This window comes from Sycon ciliatum, chromosome 13 (genome assembly GCF_964019385.1).
Source record: "Sycon ciliatum chromosome 13, ocSycCili1.1, whole genome shotgun sequence".
NCBI lineage: Eukaryota > Metazoa > Porifera > Calcarea > Leucosolenida > Sycettidae > Sycon > Sycon ciliatum.
This window is the reverse complement of record NC_088655.1, coordinates 10743884-10758728: the sequence shown is the minus strand read 5'-3', so window position 1 is coordinate 10758728 and position 14845 is coordinate 10743884. Positions and strand designations below refer to the sequence as shown.

Here is a 14845-nt window from a genome sequence, read left to right as displayed (position 1 = left end):
TGGCATGAAACTTTAAGTTGTGACTGATCAAGCCATCTGTTGTTCTGACTAGTGTGTACATGTACATGTACATACCCATAGCCGGCATAGGCCATGTGTGTGGTAACGACTGGCTTCTTGCCTTGGCTTCCAGGCTTGGCTTATAGTACATCATCGTACATGTACATGGATTGTCTTAGTTTTCGCGAACTCCATTGGAGCCATGATTGTAGACTCACAGGGGCCTCTTTGCCACAATGGATTCTTTGTCAGTGTCACTATGAATCTAATTTTCTGGCGCAGCAGTGCAAGCAGTCAATAAATATAGCCCTACATCGTAAGGAGTGAAATATGCGGGAATATTTGACTGCTTTTATATACATTGTAGATATCTCAGGCTGCTGTGTGGTAACACACACACTACAATGTACTCTGATTTCAGAAATTTTCGGTGCTCAATATTTTCCGTATGAGGGCAACAGGCTAGGTTAGGTGAACAGAAATTTTCGGTACAGAGAAGCAGTTCCCTCTTGGATTATGTGTGTTAGTGTTTGCTCGGTGTCTTGAAATTTTAGGTATGAAACAGACGCACCGAAAGTACCGAAAATAAAAGTACACCGAAAATTTGTGAAATTACAGTACATGTACATGTATGTCCAGTGGACAGAGCCAGTATTGTAATACAAAGATCACGCAGCAATGAAGCTTCATTGCTGTGTGATCTTTGTACATGTACATGTATGACTGCTTTTATCTGGGGGTATCAATACTAATTAGGGAGTGATAAAGTAAAATCACGTTCAAAGCGAGGGCCCCCGGTTTGAGTCCTGGTGGTGACAGTCAATGTTTTCTTCAGACTTTTCCAGTTTGCGTTTTTCCCTCAAACCAGTGAGTAAAAATCATTTTCTGGACGTTGAAGATACAGGGCAGTTCTTCATGCACTGGCTCTGGATCTTTTGACATCCATGACTGTACACTTCTACAATCTACAGTGTATGCAATGTATTGTAGTCTGCTTCACTTCACTCTTCAGGCGTTCAACCAACGACGGGAGAGGGGGGGGGGGGGGGTAGTACTACTGTCGTGTCGGTGTGTTGCTACAATGACATACAATGTAGTACAGTGTACATGTACATGTACATCACTTCAGCCTTCACTGGCTTCAGCCTTCATAATTATCAGGGCGCTTTCCAAGGTTGGGACCATACGATGGGATGGGACCATACTAATTACTAGAATGTCAAACAAGTACTACAATCATACGTGTATGTGTACGTGCAAGTCACTCACAAGATCTCTTCTCTACGACTACTACGAGTACGACTCTATTCTAGTCTAGCTAGATCTACAAGCTCTTGACCTGATCTTAGCACGCAGAATCACGTGCCTGCACTTGATCTGCCACCTTTCCGCGTTCATACTGCACTTGTAGTGATGGTGCTTCATGCCATGCTGTCATACTCATACTGAGTCAAAGCTCATGCGTGTCACACTCAGGTACAACACGGTAAAGCCTGGAATGCTGGACGGAGAGCACGTCAACGCGCGCACGTGCCGTTGTACATTATGACGATCATCTACAAAGGCACATGCGCGTGTATGTTTCCAAGGCGACCAAAATGCCAAAGTATTATTATCATTATTATTTTAATATTTAACATGACCCGCGTGCCGCGCGCTGAATGCACAGGTGTTTGACCGTGCATGCGTGTCGATTTGCAAAACGTTTTCTTTTCGTTTCGAGTACGTTCTCGTGCACTCAAGAAACGTCATCTTTATCTCTACCACTGAGCGAAACCTTACACATCCTTGGCGAAACAATTGTAAAATTTCTGAGGAAGAGAACGATGAATGTTTCCAGTAGAAATCTTGAAAAACTAGAAATGCCATACACACTGTAGAAAACATACATTGTATATTTTGTACATGTATAAGGGATTTGGAGACAAACTGACAAAGGTTTTATCATTGCGATTCAAATTTCTTACTAAACGAAGCAGATATTAGAACGTTCAAACAAAAAAATCTTTTCTCCTCGTTCTACAATGTTATGAATTGGGATACGTGTACCGAAACATGTGTTAACATTTTGAGTTTTTTTAACCCAGATTTACTCCACAAAAATGTGCAGGCAAAAATGGTGACTGTTTGCGTGCATGTGTGTGTGTTTGTGCGAGCAAATGTCTACATGTTTGTGCATGAGCGGATGTGATTGTGTGTGTGTGTATGTGTGAGTGTGTGTGTGTATGTGTGAGTGTGTGTGTGTACATGTATGTGTGTATGTGTGCCTGTGTTTTCGCGCTTGCGGGAAGGAGGCTTGCAGTGCGTTTGATCTGTGGCCGATAAAGTGAACTATAATCTAGCGATGCAGCAAGGATACCTGAACTAATCTACGCAAACATCTTAATAATCGTCTTCAAAAAAGGGAAAAGGGCCAAGGGGAAAAGAAACTGAAGTTTAAAAAGTTTCAGCTGCGAACATACACTGTACATGTATACAAGAACATGACTTTGTACTTGCACATTGTACATGTAACTCGTACAATATACCATACTGAACATTCACTGCAGGATAATGTACAATATACCATACTGAACATTCACTCCAGGATAATGTACAATATACCATACTGAACATTCACTCCAGGATAATGTACAATATACCATACTGAACATTCACTCCAGGATAATGTACAATGTGCATGTACATGTATGCTGAGAGTGTTACAGGTTGCTAGCCGTAGCCTGGCTTCACAGATGTCTCCTGTACGGGAAGTGGCGGCCAAGGCGAAGCTGTAGATTCATCAGGATGCTTTTCCATCGGTGTTGAATGCAGAGCATAGCACACTGGTGCTTGATACTTTTCAGGAGACTCCGTGCATTCGGCTATCATTTTACCTGTAAACACACACACACACGCACACACACACATACACACATACACATACACACACGCACACACACACACACACGCTCACACACGCACACGCACACACACACACACAGTGACCGACTCCTTACTGTAAGTAGGGGTGAAACGAATATTCTAAAGAACGATACGATGCGTATTTCATACAGACACTCCTCGAAAGGCCTTTCAGCATCGAAGTCATCCTGACATACATGTACAGTGTGAATACTAAATACAGCAAAACCTTGGGTCAGCGACCTCTCGTATTAGCAACCACCTGATCTTAACGACCGTTTTTCCATGCACCGACAGTTCTCCATAGAACATGTTTTTTTTTTTTTTTTTTTTTTTAATGTTTATTTGAATTCGGATAGCTCAACAGTACAGAAGTACAACTACAAAGAGTACCGAATAGAAGGCCCCGAGAACGGGAAACCAACAAAAAAAAAAAAAAAAAAAAAAAAAACAGCAACATCAAGTTACTGATTATGCACATTGCTTGAAAGCAAATCACAACAATGATTAAGAGTTAAGCTGTCTTTTAGCCAAATAGCCAATTTGACGCGGAAATCTGCGATAGTAGTGCAGGACTTCAGGTCGTCTGGTAAATAATTCCAAACAAGAGCCGATTTACTTGAAAAGGACAGAAAGCCCGACATAGATCTATAGCGATTGATACTCATGTTATGAGTTGTAGAGCCGCGAGTAGTTCGGGTAGACGTACAGATGGGAAAGAGGGACTGCAAGCAAACAGCCGGCTTAATACAGTAACAGTGGAAAATGAATACAAGGAACAAAAATACTGATCGATATTGGAAAGAGGAAACATTGAGGTGGTGAAGAAGTGGCGTGATATTAGCTTGGGGTGATGCGCCACAAGCAACTCGTACAGCGCGCCGGTGGAGTGAGGCTAGCTTGTTTCTATTTTTAGCGGATATAAACGAAAGGTATACAGGGAGAGCATATTCTAGATCAGGCTGAATAACACCGACAACGAAAGTACGGCGGGCAAACAGGTTCATCTGGCGGAAAGATCGACGCAGTACACCGATCTTCCGTGAGGCTTTCCGGACGACATTGTTAATGTGTTGGTCAAAAGATAGCTGTGCAATGTCATGGACATACAGTACAACCTGTCTAAGACGACCGCTCAAGGTACCTTCGGCTTCGAAACGTGGTCTCTGTTACCAGGTCATCTCCTTATCCAGGGTCATTTGACTGGAAATATCATCCATTGGTCCTGGTTTCTGCGGTTTTTTAGGACAGGTGGTCGCCTTGACAGGTTTTCACTGTACTGTGAAGAATCAAGAGTATTGATTACTACAGAACATTTCACAGTGCCTCTGGAGCTAGTGTACACCAGGGAATACTAACTTGCTTTGCTTCTTTTTTGCTATTTTAACTTCGGGTTCTTTCAAATAAAGGTCTCGAGTACTAAAACATGAGTGCTCCCTGGTACACAGTATGCGGTTTGTCATACCTGTCCGGAGACCGTAGGATGGATATCCTGTCTCTAGCCGATCAAGCAGCTGTCCGACATCGTTCTCCAGACACAGGAGCACGATCAGCTCCCTGTCCTGGGCGAGTCGCTTCTCTAGGCGATTGTACCTCTCAATTAGAGCCGTGATTCTTGCTTCGAAAGGAGTGCGCGTATCACTGAGGCCAATTTCCGTGGTCATGTTCACTAAACCTGTGCAATGGAAACTACAATAAACAGCAGAACACCATACAGTGTTACAATACTCATGAGGCACGCAAACGGAAGTAAAATACAATGTAGGGCTTTTTCGTTGTTACTCAGAGTTTCATGGCAAAGACCAATCATCAGGCAACATCTGATCAGACGCACTGCCTCTGCACAATTTATAAACTCGAATGTTGAGCCAATAGTATTATGTAAAAGAGAAAAGGACCTATAAGTTACTAGTTATGATTTAATTAGAACAGTCCACCAGGGTAGCGAGATCATAACTCTACAGTTAGATAGTGCGACAACAAGGCACGAAGTTGACAAGGATATTGAGACATTCGACCAGCTAACAGACGAAGCTTCGAAGCTCATCGAATATTGTGATTTTCTTCAGCTGAGCACCCTAAAAAGTAACAGCTTGCACAATGCGCTCCATTCCGATTTTCACCCACGTTCTGGCGGAAAACTGGGCCTTTGGCCGAGTCTCACGCGAACCGTGAAATTTTTATTTTTTTTCTGGCGGAACGTCAGTGAGCCTCCATACACGGTATGTCGTGATACAGAAACGTCTGTACGTGAATCACTGAGTATCACATGGTGCACGCACGTAAAGTACATACGGATTACTTGGGACTAAACCTCCCTAATATCCTTGTCAGTTTTGTGCCTTGTCGCACTATCTGACTGTATATTATATCGTTACCTTGGTGGATTCTTAGTCCTAACTAGTAACTACAATGTTATTACTTACACAATGTACTTGTAGGTCCTTTTCTCTTTACATACATGAACTATTATTTAAAATCTTGTAGGACGCATCACGCAGCTTCATAAGTAAAAATGGGTTGTGAGCAACACTGGCTCACACTCAAATCACTGCTTTTCACCAGAAAAATATTATATTTCAACGTTTCGGTCATGAAATAACCATCATCAAGAATGAAGTGTGTACACCGGTTAGGATGGGTTAATAAATGAGGAGCGCTGCGAACTGATAACAAATCACACCTGCATGCACTATGACGAGAGAGAGAACAAAAGGACAAAACATCACCAAAAAAACAGGTATAGAAATAACACAACACGCGAAAACTCTAAATATGGCACATTACAGGCAACAAACAGAATGTACATGTGCACTAGGTGCGTGCGGACATGTAATTGCAGGCGCTAGCAACAACAGCAGTAGTAACAGTTCACTAGTGCAAGGGGTGCAAAACCACCACTATCCAGGAAGAGCGAGTATCAGGGCCAGAAATATGTACAAGGCAGTACTTCACCAGAGACTTCACAGGAGGTCCCACCCTGCGTTATTGTTTATGCTGGGGCTCGTGTCGCGAAATTGTATTGCTTCGCGTATTCTCCTCCTGGCCCGATCCGACTCAGTGGCAAGGACGCGAACCTCTGTGAATGCCGACTCGCCAAGCGGCAGTACCTCGCCACCATGGTGAAGTCGGTAGTGCTCGCTCAGGGCTTTTCTAGACGTCTTGTTGCGTGAGTTATCATTGTGTTCTTTTGTTTGCGTTGCTACACTACGGCCAGTCTCTCCAACATACTTCTCCGAGCACTTGCAGGTCAGACGATAAACCACGTTGCGTCTTGTGCATTCTACCTCGCTCGATTGGCACTTCCTGGATAGTGGTGGTTTTGCACCCCTTGCACTAGTGAACTGTTACTACTACTGTTGTTGCTAGCGCCTGCAATTACATGTCTGCACGCACCTAGTGCACATGTACATTCTTTTTGTTGCCTGTACCTGTGCCATATTTAGAGTTTTCGCGTATTGCGTTATTTCTATACCTGTTTTTTTTTGGTGATGTTTTGTCCTTTTGTTCTCTCACTCGTCATAGTGCATGCAGGTGTGATTTGTTATCAGTTCGCAGCGCTCCTCATTTATTAACCCATCCTAACCGGTGTGCCCACTTCATTCCTGATGATGGTTATTTCATGACCGAAACGTTGAAATATAATAGTTTTCTGGTGAAAAGCAGTGATTTGAGTGTGAGCCAGTGTTGCTCACAACCCATTTGAACTATTATTGTTGTGTCAATGACTATAAACGCCAATATCGCAGCACAGTGGCCTTGCACCCCCTGACGCCAGGCATGCGCTATCAACTCCCTTTGTTCCGCTCAAGTGCACTCTGGATTTACGCGCTCGATTCAGCGCTTGTGACAATAATGGACATTTTACAGCGCCTCCACCCAGCAGCCTCTCCCCTTCACACTTCACGTTTCTTTTTGTGCGCCTTGCTGTGTGGCTGTGTGTATCTTTAGTGAACCTGACAGCCCTGCTTCAGTAAGATATGTTGCCTGATGATTGATACCCTCAAGAAACTCGGAATAGCAACAGATTATGTTTTCTTGGTGAAGACCGCTTCCATTATGTACTAGCTCCCGTGCACCCCAGCACTGTCGAGCCCTCTTTGCGGTGGACGGGACCACTTCCCCCTATCTATTGTTTCCTATTCTTCAGTCCGCGATACCACAAAACCACACAAGCCGAAAACCAGTTTAAACGGAGCCATGATGCGCTTTTAGCAGGGCAAAGAACTGAATGTGGCTGGGCTCGGAACGGAGATGAGGTGGTAGCTGGTTCCACACGGCTGTGCATTGCCATAATGACATACGGAACAGGACTTACCAGTATCCTTGAGCTAGCTAGGGTGGCTCAGTTTGGGTCGGAAGTAGTGGCAGAAATCGCTCTGCTCCTTGATCTTACACCTGTTGCAGTAGCAGTGACTTCTAAGTTCTAGTTAGGATCTTTCGTTCGCAATTGACCTGCAAAGGCTACACTGCACAGTCATGTTTAATCGTAGCATGTGTCAAAACTCTTAGAAGAAGAGAAACCACCTTCTGCACAGAGGGAAAGCCACTTTTTTTCTTTTTTTTCATCTTCATTTTTTATGAATGTGCACATGCCTAAGGCGCAAAAAGGAAAGAAGAAAGGAAAGAAACACAACGCAAAAACATTCTGCACTGAGGTGTTTCGGGAGCTCTAGGGAGCAAGGTTTAGTGAGGTGAAGGCAAGGTGATCATTGTGGGACTGGTGAATGGAATACCGTCACACGTCGCCATGGAGTGCTGTCGCCCACAACTAATCGTGGCACATCAGGTGCTAACATATGCGTGACTTGAAGGCCTGCGTTCCCTTCGATGCAGGAGGGTCCTGGATGACTTGCTCAGGAATGTCGTTCCATGCTGCAATGAGGGTGTAGGGGAATGACCTCAGCAGGTAGTTCGGTGCTGTCCGAGCAAGTGGCCATTGCATCTGGAAAGGGTGGCGAGAGGCTAGTTGTCGGCGGGTTCTAGGACTAGGTTCAGGCTCTGAAGGGTTGTCAGCTGGGAGGAGGGTTGTCAGCTGGGAGGACGGTTGTCAGCTGGGAGGAGGGTTGTCAGCTGGGGTGGACCCTCAATGTAGTGTAACCTGTATATATATGCAAGCCCTGAGACTGCCCGACTGAGCTGCAAGCCCTGAGACTGCCCGACTGAGCTGCAAGCCCTGAGACTGCCCGACTGAGCAGCAAGCTCTGAAGGATCATGCCAGGTCCGAGGATCCGCATTGCCTTCTCCTGCACCCTGTCCTAGTGTGATAGGTGGGATTGGGCTGCACACATGGTTGCTAGGGAAGCGTACTCCGGGATGGGCCGAATAAACTCCTTATACACTGCAAGGCGGCCCTCATGACCCAGACGCCAGGTAGCACGGCGCGAGAATCCCAGGCGCTGTCTGTCCTTGACAACGACAGCATGGATATGGCGCCGGAACCCGAGCTTGGAGTCGAATGTGACTCCAAGCAGCTCAAGGTGGTCCGAGTCTGGAATAACCTTGCCGGCAAAGGCGGTTGGTGGAACGTCAGGGCGCTCTCCAGCATTACATAAAATGAGACTCTGGCTCTTGGTGGACTCGAACTGGATCCGCCATTGCCGGCCCCCATGCGGCAAGATCGCTGAGGGTTGCGTGTAAGGATGCTGCTTTCTGTGGAGGTTGTCGTTTGGTCTGATTAGACTGTATACGGTAGTGTTATAGGCGAAAGAGCTGAGCGTTACACAATGCGAGAGGCATTGGTTTATATCGGCGGCAAACAATATGAAGAGTGTGGAGCCAAGGACACTGCCTTGGGGCACTCCGGCAGTGACGGGAAGCGTGGCCTCCAGTTACCACCTTTAGGCAGCGGTCACTAAGCCTTCAAGGTAGTCCCGTAGCCGAGAGAGAAGAGGTCCGCCGATGCCTACTCGCTCTGCCTTGTTGAGGAGGCCGAAGTGAGAGGCGTGGTCAAACGCACCGGCAATATCAATTGCTACTACTGGGACACAGCCTCTCTCAGCTAGAACCTGCACCCATTCGCACTAAAACGTAGATAATTATACGTCATGTTTATGGTTTACTAGAACTTGCCTGCATGCAACAGTTGCAGGACATGTCCAAATTTTGCCCACCGCATGTGAGCACTAAACGACACCAACTGTCATACACCGAGCGTGTACGTCACGTTCCCTGTTAGTGTGACTGTGTACGAGCGGCTCAGGAGCAGGACACGGCTTTTCAGACATAGGGTCTACAACTGTCTATTCCTCAGAACGCGTACATTGATGTATCTGGCACAAAGGTCATGCACGTAACTAGTAAGTCATGTACAGTACATACTCTACAGTGCTGGCAACTGAAATCCGACCCCCTGAGCGGTGGTTTCACATTCTTTGCGATGTGAGCGCATCGCTCAGGGGGTGACCCGTCGGATTTCAGTTGCCAGCACTGTAACTCTCGCTCTCTCTCACCCAGGCTTGCCTTTCTGGCTAGTATCAACTATCGAAGTACTAGTGGTTCTCTGCCTTCGTGCAAAGCTCGTTGTGTCTCTAGAGCACTCTGACAAAAAATGCTTTGGTGTTCACACCGTTCGTTTCATTGTGGTCAGCTCGGCCAGTGACTCGCAGCTCCTCTGATGAGACATAAAAAGGCCGAAACAGCTACATAAGGTGGAGTATTCCCAAGATAAAATGTTATCATATCAGTTGTGTATAGACAAATCCCCCTTTTCTTTCATAATTATCAGTAAACTGAGTGACTTTATCTCGTTACACAGTCAATACCTGTGGTCGCTAGCCAGACTAAGCATTCATGTGATGTACATGTGCAGTAAACCTGTGACTAACGACCACCCCTTGGGGCCAGAGAAAGCGGTCTTTAGTGGCAGGTGGTCCTTAGTTAGAGGTTTGCACTGCACAACCATTATAATGAATGTGAGACCGTCCGTGCCTGGCGAAGCGGTCTTTAGTACCAGGCTGGTCGCTAGTCACGGTGGTCTTTAGTTACAGGTTTTACTGTAGTAGCAGGCTGGTCGCTAGTCCGGGTGGTCTTTAGTTACAGGTTTTACTGTAGATGTTTGCTCCATGAATTCACAGTAGAAATACTAGAATTATTACAGGTACGCTCTACTGATCTACAGTGTTAACTGCCACGTCAACCAGAGTTTGCTTAGTCTTCAAATCAGTGCTACTGCCTGATGCTGTTGTTGTTTGGCTTTATTCATGATGTTGTGCACTTGCGCCTGAATTTGCCTTCAGCCTTTCAGGGATTTTAACCCCAGTGTAGAGAGCACTGTTGGTGATGTCTTCCACGTAGAATCATGATAGAAAGGGAATGCATCCGGTGTTCCGCAATGCACGGCTCTTATAATTATAGTTCCGATACGTCCTACAGTGAACAGGTACATGTACATGTACCTGTTCACTGTACATGTACATGTACATGTATACACAGTGCTGGCAAGTGAAATCAGTCCCCCTTGCCTGTGATACCGGCGCCAAGGGGGTCGGATTTCACTTGCCAGTACTGTACATGTGCATGTATGTGGGCTGTGCCCTTCCATAATGACAAACGGAATGACAAACGGAATACATATACGTCGATATCACGTAATTTAATAGGCTAGTTTGCCTGTTTGTTTTTCGACTCTAGATTCGCAAACAACAACAACAACAAACGGAATACGTGTAGGACTTACATGTACCAGTGTCCTTGAACTAGCTTGGTTGGCCCTGGGTTGGTCTGAAGTAGTGGCAGCGATCGCTACGCAGCTCCTTGATCTTATACAATGTACCTGTTGCAGTAACACTGACAGTGACCTCTAGGTCTACATGTAAGTTCTACATGTAGCTAGGAATGAGTAGGATCTTAGCTTCGTTCGCAATTGACCTGCTGCAAACGCTACAGCGTACATGTGCTTGTAGATGGTAGCATGTGCCAAAACTCGTCAAGAGAAGAGAGACCACGTACTACTGTGCAGAGAGAAAAAAAGAAAATACCGTATGGCTAGTAGAGCTTGCAATAGACGTTCGAATCCGAGAGTGGAGACTCTCCACAGTGGGGAATGGGGTGCCATGTGAAGAATCTAGCCGACAAGCGAATCTAGCCCACGTGCTCTGTGGCTGTCACTTTCAGCTGTCATCACTGCACTCCTCGGTTCCCAGTCGGCTTTCTGTGGCTTTTGGTACAGATCGGGTAGTACCTGATATTGTACTACTCCCTGCTGACCTGGTACAGATAGCCTCTGGATGAGATCACTCTTCGAAGAGGTTGCAATTATGTGACTGTCAGAGTCATGTACATGCACTATGTACTATGTACATGTACATGTAGTACATAGTACATACATGGACATGTACATGTCCTGACTCCTAGTCCTACTGTCCTAGTGCAGTGGTGAACTGGTGACCACGGCTAGGCTGTCAAGAAGCGGCAACTAGAAAGATGGCGTTGGTTCGAGATGGCAGGCCTCGCGAGATGCTTCGGTTCCCAGCTTGCGAGAGGAGTCCACGTGCCGTGGTCCGTGACTTGCTCGTGAATGCACGCAAATGCAAGTCACAAACTCCCAAAGATCGTCTTTGCATTTGGAGAAAATATCTTCGACTCTTGTTGGAGGTTATCGAGGTTTGCCTAATTTTTACTTGATTGCGATGCCGGTATATCCTCTCAATAATTAGAACAAAGAGAGCGGATGATCGCTTCATTGCTGAGTAGAAGTAACCATCAAGTCGTCAGTACAGTGCCAAAGTCAGACGACTGCAATTTCACAACGCTCATTTCACGATGATGGAAACAATATTCGTGTAGTACACACTTGGACCACTCGGTCATCCCACTTTAGCCACTTGTCGGCCCAGCAAGCAGATACTGACCATTACGATAAGAACACTGCGTGAACGAGGGACTAGGCGCTGTTCACACAAGGCATTACGTCATGTTTTGGGCCTCGAAAAACCCCGGGAAAGCGTTTTGGGTGGCAGAGACCTGGCGCATGGCGTTGGCATTTATCCACGAGGTGAAATATGAAAGTAGGAAGCGGTATTTTGGTCTTTCGCCTGGTCTTTTCTTTCTTGTTGGCTGTTGCCTATGGACGCTCTGGACCATGTCTGCCCAATCGTCAGCTGAGGACCGCCTGAAGAAGTCCAGTTCGTTATGGGAATCGACTTTGCGCAAGAAAAACTCTTCGTCATGGAAAGTGGGGGAAATGAGGCTGTACCTGCAGCTGAAAGGCGAAGACGACTCTGGAAAGAAAGCTGACCTGCAAAAGAGGTGAGACACACAAAACACCTTGTCCTCTGTGTAAGGATGCAATAAAAAATTGATATTACTCCTGAAATTGCTGTGGGAATAGTTTCCAAATAATAATAAAATGCGCAATAATATTATTATCATTCGCTGTACACACGTTTTTGTATTTGTGCAGAGTGTCGGCACTGCTGCTGTCTGGGACTGTGACTGGTGAGCTTGAGGATGACACCGCTGGAGCCTCGTCATCTGATGTCCGTTTTCCTGACAGAGGATGGAAGAAGCTGGTGGATGTGACGCAGGAGGAGCTGAAGATGAAGTTCTCAATCTTCTCCCTCATGGACTACTTCATGTGCAGGAAGTCGTCTGATGGTCTGGATGCTGACGACATGAGAGCTGTGTCCTCCCATAGCTTTGGACTCTACAGCAAGAAGTACTGCCGAGATGGAGAGGTCTGCCTGGAGAATGGGACGGTGTATTTCCGTGGGTTTTGCAAGGCAGAGATGAAGACGTCGATGCGGTATAAAATAGCAATGGCAATGAAACGCGAGCCCTCTGTACGGATCATCTATGCGTCTTGTGAGTGCCGAGCTGGCATTGGCCCATCAGCCAGCTGCAAGCACATCGGGGCCATGTGCTATGGACTAGAGGAATTCTGCCGACGAGGGATATTCACTGGGATGACCTGCTCAACCAGTGACCTACAGGCTTGGAGCGCACCACCAGGCAAAAGGCGAGTTTCTGACATGGAGTTCGCTAAGCCTGTGTTCAACCATACCCCGAAGTCAACCTCCAGTCGTGCGTCCTTCGATCCACGTGCTGCCACCGCTCCAAAAGACTCTGCACCAGAAGAGCGACAGAGACTCTTTGACTTGTTGAGCTCTTGCTCCCAACCAGCCAATATCCTGGACACTCTGCGGCCATGCTCTACCTCTCCTGCTCAGACAACCACCTGCTCCACTGGATCAACCGACTGCCGGTCAGTGCCGGAGCTAGTGCAGCTGATGAAGGAGTCCAGGACGTACCGCAGCACATTCCGACCTGATGGCAGTGTTGTCGTGGCATGGTGTGATATGTTCATGCGTCATATGCAAGTGTCCAGGCAGCAACGCCATGCACTGGAGTATCGAACTCGTGGGCAGGCTGGTAACCGGCAGTGGAAAATGCAAAGGTATGTCTGAGGATAGTGTACTGCATTCAGTCCAGGAAAGTCTGCAGGCACATAACACTATCCAAAACATGACGAGTGTATACTGTTTTCATGCTTTTGTTGACGACTTTGTTTAGGCCATGACTTTACAACACTTTCAAGTATGTTCAAATTCACCCAACACTGCAGATTGGTTGGTTCATGTGTATGTCCCTCTGGTGTGTTCATTTCGTGCCCTATGCAACAGGTACGGGCGACTCACAGCATCCAACTTCGGCGTGATTGTGAAGTGCAAATCAGCACATCCGTCGTTGGTGAAACGCCTTCTATCCCAGTCAGTTATCAACAGTCCGGCCTTGTCGTGGGGCAGAGAGCATGAAGATGAAGCCGTCCGCATCTACTTGGAGAAGCAGCACATGTCTGGCATGAATGGCCTGTGTGTCTCACGGCGTGGTCTTGTTGTCATGCAGTGTGGGTACGTTGCTGCCAGCCCAGATGGAATCGTATTCGTCCCGACCCAGCCGCTGACATCGCAAATGGGTTTACTTGAGGTCAAATGCCCATATTCCCATCGTCACCACTCTCCCCAAGATGCATGCATGGAGTCTGGCTCCAACCCATTCTACTGCACATGGTCAGATGGAGGTTTATGCCTACGGCGACAACATGACTATTTCTATCAAGTGCAAGGTGGCATGGCAGTTGCTGAAGTGCAGTGGTGCGACTTTGTCGTGTGGACGCCAATGGGCATCGCTATACAGCGAATCCCATTCGACGCGGCGTTCTGGAAGGAGCAGATGGAGCCGAAATTGACCGGCTTCTACCGTGGTTGGCTGCTTCCGCAACTTCTTCACCCACAAGAAGAGCCCGTCTGCTACACGGATGTTGCCCCTGCCGACCTCACCCAGCTCAATGTGCCGCCGCCAGTGTCGTGTGCTCTACAAAATGCCGCCACCTCTCCAACGCAAGAGAAGGATAGCCCGCCACGACAGGTGTGCGCTGCAGAAGATGCTGCCAAGTCTCCAACGCAAGGAAATGTGGACCGGCAGCAACGTATGTCAACCGCCTCAGGAGTCTCATCCTGCTGCCAAGGTTGTTCATTTGATCGAGCATTGGCATTGCATCCGTGCAAAGTCTGTGCCCATCAGTTCCATCATATGTGCACGAATGATGACATGGGCAAAGTTTGCAGTTGCTGCTTGAGAGCTCATGGTGACGTCAGTCTTTGACGTGTTCATTGGCTGCCACCATTGCTACATGTATTTCCCCACCCTATGGACGGTGGAGCTGTGGCAATGCATCCACATGAACGGCTACGCATGCATACGGTGTACATACTTATATTGTCAGTGTACATAATGTCTAGTGTTTTATTGCCAGTGTACAGAACATGAAAGTGGATACAGCCCCACGTCACACCATTTTTTTTACAACCATACGTGAACATAGCCCACTTTATTGCCGTACATGACAGCCACACACATGCTTGTGATTTGTATGGTTGCTTCCATGATCCATTGAGTTACTTTCATAGAACGCACTTTTGTCACTTCATGCTGAAAAGAA

At 46.8% G+C, this 14845-nt stretch overlaps 2 protein-coding genes and 1 long non-coding RNA gene across 3 annotated transcripts; 2 read left to right on the top strand and 1 right to left on the bottom strand.

Annotated features, from left to right (window-relative positions):
• Positions 1-1877: 1877 nt before the first annotated feature.
• Positions 1878-4741, bottom strand: LOC135829846 (uncharacterized). The gene is made up of 2 exons (XR_010555940.1): positions 4370-4741; positions 1878-2876 (listed from the first exon to the last, which is right to left on the bottom strand). It is a non-coding gene; the product is annotated as an uncharacterized LOC135829846 (long non-coding RNA).
• A 7177-nt stretch (positions 4742-11918) lies between these two features.
• On the top strand, positions 11919-12636 carry LOC135829176 (uncharacterized). Its single transcript, XM_065341579.1, has 3 exons — positions 11919-12153; positions 12308-12581; positions 12631-12636. The coding sequence occupies exons 1-3, from the start codon at positions 11987-11989 to the stop codon at positions 12634-12636; spliced, it is 447 nt and encodes a 148-aa protein (XP_065197651.1). The 5' UTR covers positions 11919-11986.
• Positions 12637-12643: 7 nt separating this feature from the next.
• LOC135829836 (uncharacterized) lies at positions 12644-14842 on the top strand. The gene is made up of 2 exons (XM_065342222.1): positions 12644-13300; positions 13527-14842. The coding sequence occupies exons 1-2, from the start codon at positions 12645-12647 to the stop codon at positions 14506-14508; spliced, it is 1638 nt and encodes a 545-aa protein (XP_065198294.1). The 5' UTR covers position 12644; the 3' UTR covers positions 14509-14842.
• The last annotated feature ends 3 nt before the right edge of the window (positions 14843-14845 follow it).

Bases quoted from the DNA above. Each gene is read 5' to 3' on its own strand.
- LOC135829176 (XM_065341579.1), top strand. From the start codon at position 11,987: ATGTCTGCCCAATCGTCAGCTGAGGACCGCCTGAAGAAGTCCAGTTCG. The intron at 12,154-12,307 runs GTGAGACACACA...GTATTTGTGCAG, and splicing joins AAAGCTGACCTGCAAAAGAG to AGTGTCGGCACTGCTGCTGT.
- LOC135829836 (XM_065342222.1), top strand. From the start codon at position 12,645: ATGCGGTATAAAATAGCAATGGCAATGAAACGCGAGCCCTCTGTACGG. The intron at 13,301-13,526 runs GTATGTCTGAGG...CCTATGCAACAG, and splicing joins CGGCAGTGGAAAATGCAAAG to GTACGGGCGACTCACAGCAT.